The sequence below is a fragment of the Leuciscus leuciscus genome (assembly GCF_965113295.1).
Source record: "Leuciscus leuciscus genome assembly, chromosome: 2".
Taxonomy (NCBI): Eukaryota; Metazoa; Chordata; class Actinopteri; order Cypriniformes; family Leuciscidae; genus Leuciscus; species Leuciscus leuciscus.
Genome location: NC_138726.1, coordinates 21,192,012 through 21,196,307, shown reverse-complemented (window position 1 = coordinate 21,196,307; position 4,296 = coordinate 21,192,012). Strand labels below are relative to the sequence as shown.

At 41.4% G+C, this 4,296-nt stretch overlaps 1 protein-coding gene across 1 annotated transcript; it reads left to right on the top strand.

Moving 5' to 3' along the window:
- Window positions 1-1,161: 1,161 nt before the first annotated feature.
- LOC309492983 (uncharacterized protein) lies at window positions 1,162-2,851 on the top strand (the record flags this gene model as incomplete). The annotated part of the gene is made up of 3 exons (XM_082162010.1): window positions 1,162-1,193; window positions 1,726-1,748; window positions 2,138-2,851. Exons 2-3 carry the CDS (start codon window positions 1,746-1,748, stop codon window positions 2,849-2,851), a joined length of 717 nt encoding a protein of 238 aa, XP_082018136.1. The 5' UTR covers window positions 1,162-1,193; window positions 1,726-1,745.
- Window positions 2,852-4,296: the final 1,445 nt, after the last annotated feature.

Below are 4,296 nucleotides of genomic sequence, written 5' to 3'. Positions count from 1 at the left end.
AAAGGTAAAAAACGTATTCTGATAAGAGTGTTTTGCAACAGTGATGTAATAATTGTAGTTTGAATAATTGTAATGTGATGATCAAATATCATAGGTTTGGGCGGTTGGCGGGTGGATTATTTATTTTTAACAGCAGATTCGGGTGACTCAAAGTGCACCAGATTAATGAATTTATCTTTAAAATTTACAAATTTTCTTCCAGGGGGGCATGCCCCCGGACCCCCCTAGGGGTACCGAGCTCCACCCACAAACACAGTAGGCTATGTGATGGTCGATGAAAAATACAAATTTAATAATCTTATTATTAAAATACATGATCAGGATTTTACCACTTCCGCCTGTTTTGAGCCAGGAAAAACCCTGCATGTGCAATATAAAGTAATGAACATCTTTCTTTCTTTCTGTTTTATTGCTTTAAAAATAAATAGCCAATTAAGCAAAAACCTGTCAACAAAAGTCTGAAAAAAACTGGTATTACACTTGACATTCTGTCCCCCTCACTTTTGAAATGATGGCTACGCCCCTGCAACAGGCTATAGCTTTGAAGATTGTTTAATCAAATCCAGTGTGTAGCAAACATTAAACAAGTGAATTGTGCAATGTTCAAAAGATTCCTATTTAAAAAAATCATATACAGTATCCAAACAAGCCAAAAAATAAAACAGCCATTAGGGCTTGGCCCCGAATGGCTGCTTGCAGCTAAAAAAAAAAAGTGTTATTATTATTATTTCACTAAAATGAATTATAATAATATTTTCCTTTAACATGTATTTTAAAGGCACCCCTAAATTATGTGACATTTAATATCTGTAATGCCATCGTGTAACCACTACTAGATGGCTGTATAGCCCTATATATAAACATATCAAGATGCTGTGTATTCCCTGGGTGTGTGACTGTGTCCCAAAGTGAAGGCTGCGTCCTTCGAAGGACCCAGCCATCCCAGCCTTCCCAGCCTTCGAAGGACGCTCCGAGTCTAGCCTTTGTAGGATTTGTAATTGCCAACAGGTGTTCCCCATTATGCTGTCGCCTAGCAACGCTGCGACAGGAGAGCTGCCATCCTACGCGCCATTTATTAAAAAGATATGGAGCAAGATTTCATCATTTACATTTTTTTATTTTATGTTTTACTGGAGGAGATGGTGGGGCGCCGCCGGGTGATGTATCTCCGGCTTTGTCAAGACCGTGGCCAGGTAAAGTAAACTGGTTTGCTGCATCCCAATTCAGAAGTTGCGTCTTAATTGCTGGAGTACACAAGTATTGGGTGTACTTGAGTCATGTTATGATAGGCTACTTATGAAAATACAAAATACACATAAAGCTGTTCAAATGTTAAGTTATAGGCTACCTTACGAAGATGCGATTTTTATGGTGTTTATTCTCTTGATCATGGTGATCTTATTCAGGCATGTTTCCAGCATGCTTTGTTTTAACGCAGTTGAAGCATAAAACACAAAACAATAAATAAATACAGTGAAATATACCTCTTTAATATATATATATATATATATATATATATTATATATATATATAAGGTAGGCTACTCCCGCTCGCCTTCGGATGCAGCCTTTTATATGGCACGCATCTGTATATCAACAATTCCTTAAAATTGTGCTCGTTTCATTTTCAAAATAACCTGTGGTTGACTGTAAGCAAGTACAGTACATTCGTTAAGTATTCACATACAAATGTGAAGTAATGACGGTTTTTTTCTCTCTCTCACAGGACAGCAACACTACAAAACCATGGTAATTTACAATATGATGCATTGTTGTATAGTAAACTACTCAACAGTAAATTACTTTAAATATAACAACCTTCAACATATTCAGATTAAAATGCAATATACACATAGCCAAGCAGTAATATGAATGCAACAACATATCTAAAAACCCTGACAAGGAGGTTTTTTATGCAGAATACATAACTGTACTTTTACTCTTGATATCTTAAGTTAATTAAATACAAGTATGCAAGACAACACTTGTACATAAGTAAGGTTTTAAATATAACTACTAAAATTTCCCCAATGTGCCATTAATACTTATTAAAAGTAGTTTAAGTATCACTATATATTCTAACAATTACTTTGTCACAACTCTAAACAATTTCTCTTTTGTTTGTTTCTCTAAATCAGACCAGACCCCTGTACTGCAGGATAAACCTGAGCGTGCCAGTGCTGGACAGGTTTTTTAATGACCGTGACACACGACCTGATTTTCGGCTGAGCAGGGAGGCCCTGAGAGTGCTGCTGGACCTGTTGAGAAGTGACCGGCAACACGGATGGGGTTACACAATAGAGACCCTGGTATTTATTTTCTGGCTGGCGTGTGGTACATCCTACAGGGTCGTCTCCGGAGTGTTTGACATGCCTCTTTCCACTGTCCACCGCATTGTCCACCGTGTCGCTGAGGAGGTGGTGGCCATCCGCCACCAGGTCATTCGGTTCCCCAACACCCCAGAAGACCTGGAGGCAGTTTGCCGTGGGTTTGAAGAGCTGGCCAGACACAGAGCTTTCTTGAAAGCTGCAGGAGCAATCGACAGCTGCCATGTCCGCATCAAGCCTCCAAGCGGCCCTGATGGTCAATGCTACAGGAACAGGAAACCGTTCCCTTTCATAATCCTGCAGGCTGTTTGTGACCATCAGGGCCGCTTCATTGACACCTACGTGGGCTGGCCCGGGTCAGTGCATGACGCACGAGTGCTCCGGTACATCCCACTGTACAGGAGGTCAGTGTACCCTCAGTGTACCCTCCTCCAGGGCACTTCATCCTCGCAGATGGAGGGTACCCATGTCTCCAACACCCACTCCCCCTCATCACTCCCTACAAGAGGCCAGTACGAGGTGTGAGAGCCCAGCGAGCCCAGCATGCTTTTGGGATGATGAAGACCAGGTTCAGGGCCATCTTCCTGCAAGCGCTGGAGGTGCACCACACCTGTGTACCTCATGTAAGTTAAATGAAAAATGCATTTTCAAAAAACATAATTAACTTCTTTCTTCCAGACCATATAATTTTTTGTTTTGTTTTTTTCATTTCAGGTCATCACAGCCTGTGCCATCCTCCACAACATCTGTCTTGGGGTTGGTGACATCATGGCCCCGGAGGATGAGCATAAGGAGGATGATGCAGAGGATGAGGGGGAGCATGTTTTGGAGACAGTCAGTGGGGCTCCCTGGCGTGACCAGAGGTGTTTGCCCTGGAGGAGGTTCCCATTGACCATGATAATTTGTAACAGGCAAGTCAGAGAACTTTAAAGCTATAATGGCCAAAACCAAAAATGAATGTCCATAGAATGGGTTTACATGTTGAAATTTTTGATGCTTTGATTTGAGGATGCGAGTTAATTTATTTTATTCTTCCCTCTTTTTGAAATGATCTCAAGTGAGATGGCAGCCGTCGATTGAGTCAGCCCTGCAAACCTGTTGTTCTATCCTAGAACTATTCCTTTTTATTTCATATTCCAACACATCAAGTTATTTAAAAAATAAACAATGCACAGACATGGAACAAAAATAATGTTTATTATTCATTTTAAATAAACTGTACACAAGTTTGAAAGAAAAAAAAATACCTCATTTAATATAACTTAGATTACAAAAGTAAACTGTACAAAACTTAAGTTTCCTCTTTTAAATAAATATATATATATATATATATATATATATATATATATATATATATATATATATAAACTAATTTAATGTAAATTAAAAAAATAAACTGTACAGAACAAAAGTTTCCTCTTTTATATATACATAAAAAATTAAAAAATAAAACTATTTCTCCACCATATGCTAAAGAAGAGCAAACAGCCTGTCCATCCTCTCCCTGCTCTCTCAAGCTCTCCTCTCCTCTCCTCTCCTCTCCTCTCCTCTCCTCTCCTCTCCTCTCCTCTCCTCTTCCTCGCTTTGCAGAGCCATGTCCTCTCTAATGAGGTTCAGCATCTCCTCCTCATAGTCCCGCTTTCTCCGTGCTGGTCCTCCTGCTGGTGGTGGTGCGGGTGCTGCTGGTGCGGGTGCTGGGGGTGCTGGTGGTGCTGCTGCTGCGGGTGCTGGGGGTGCTGGTGGTGCTGCGGCGGGTGCTGGTGCTGGCTCCTCCTCACTGTGGCCACCCACTGCTGAACTTGACCCTGGTCTGTCCTCTGGGATTGAGGCAAGGAGGACAGGGGGATTGGTAGAATGCCTCTGTCCCAACACCTCATCCATGAGGACAAACCAGGGCCACATTTCAGCAGTGGGTTTCCCACCCACTCCCTCTCCGGTCCCAGCACACTTGCAATCCTAAGGCAGAGCAA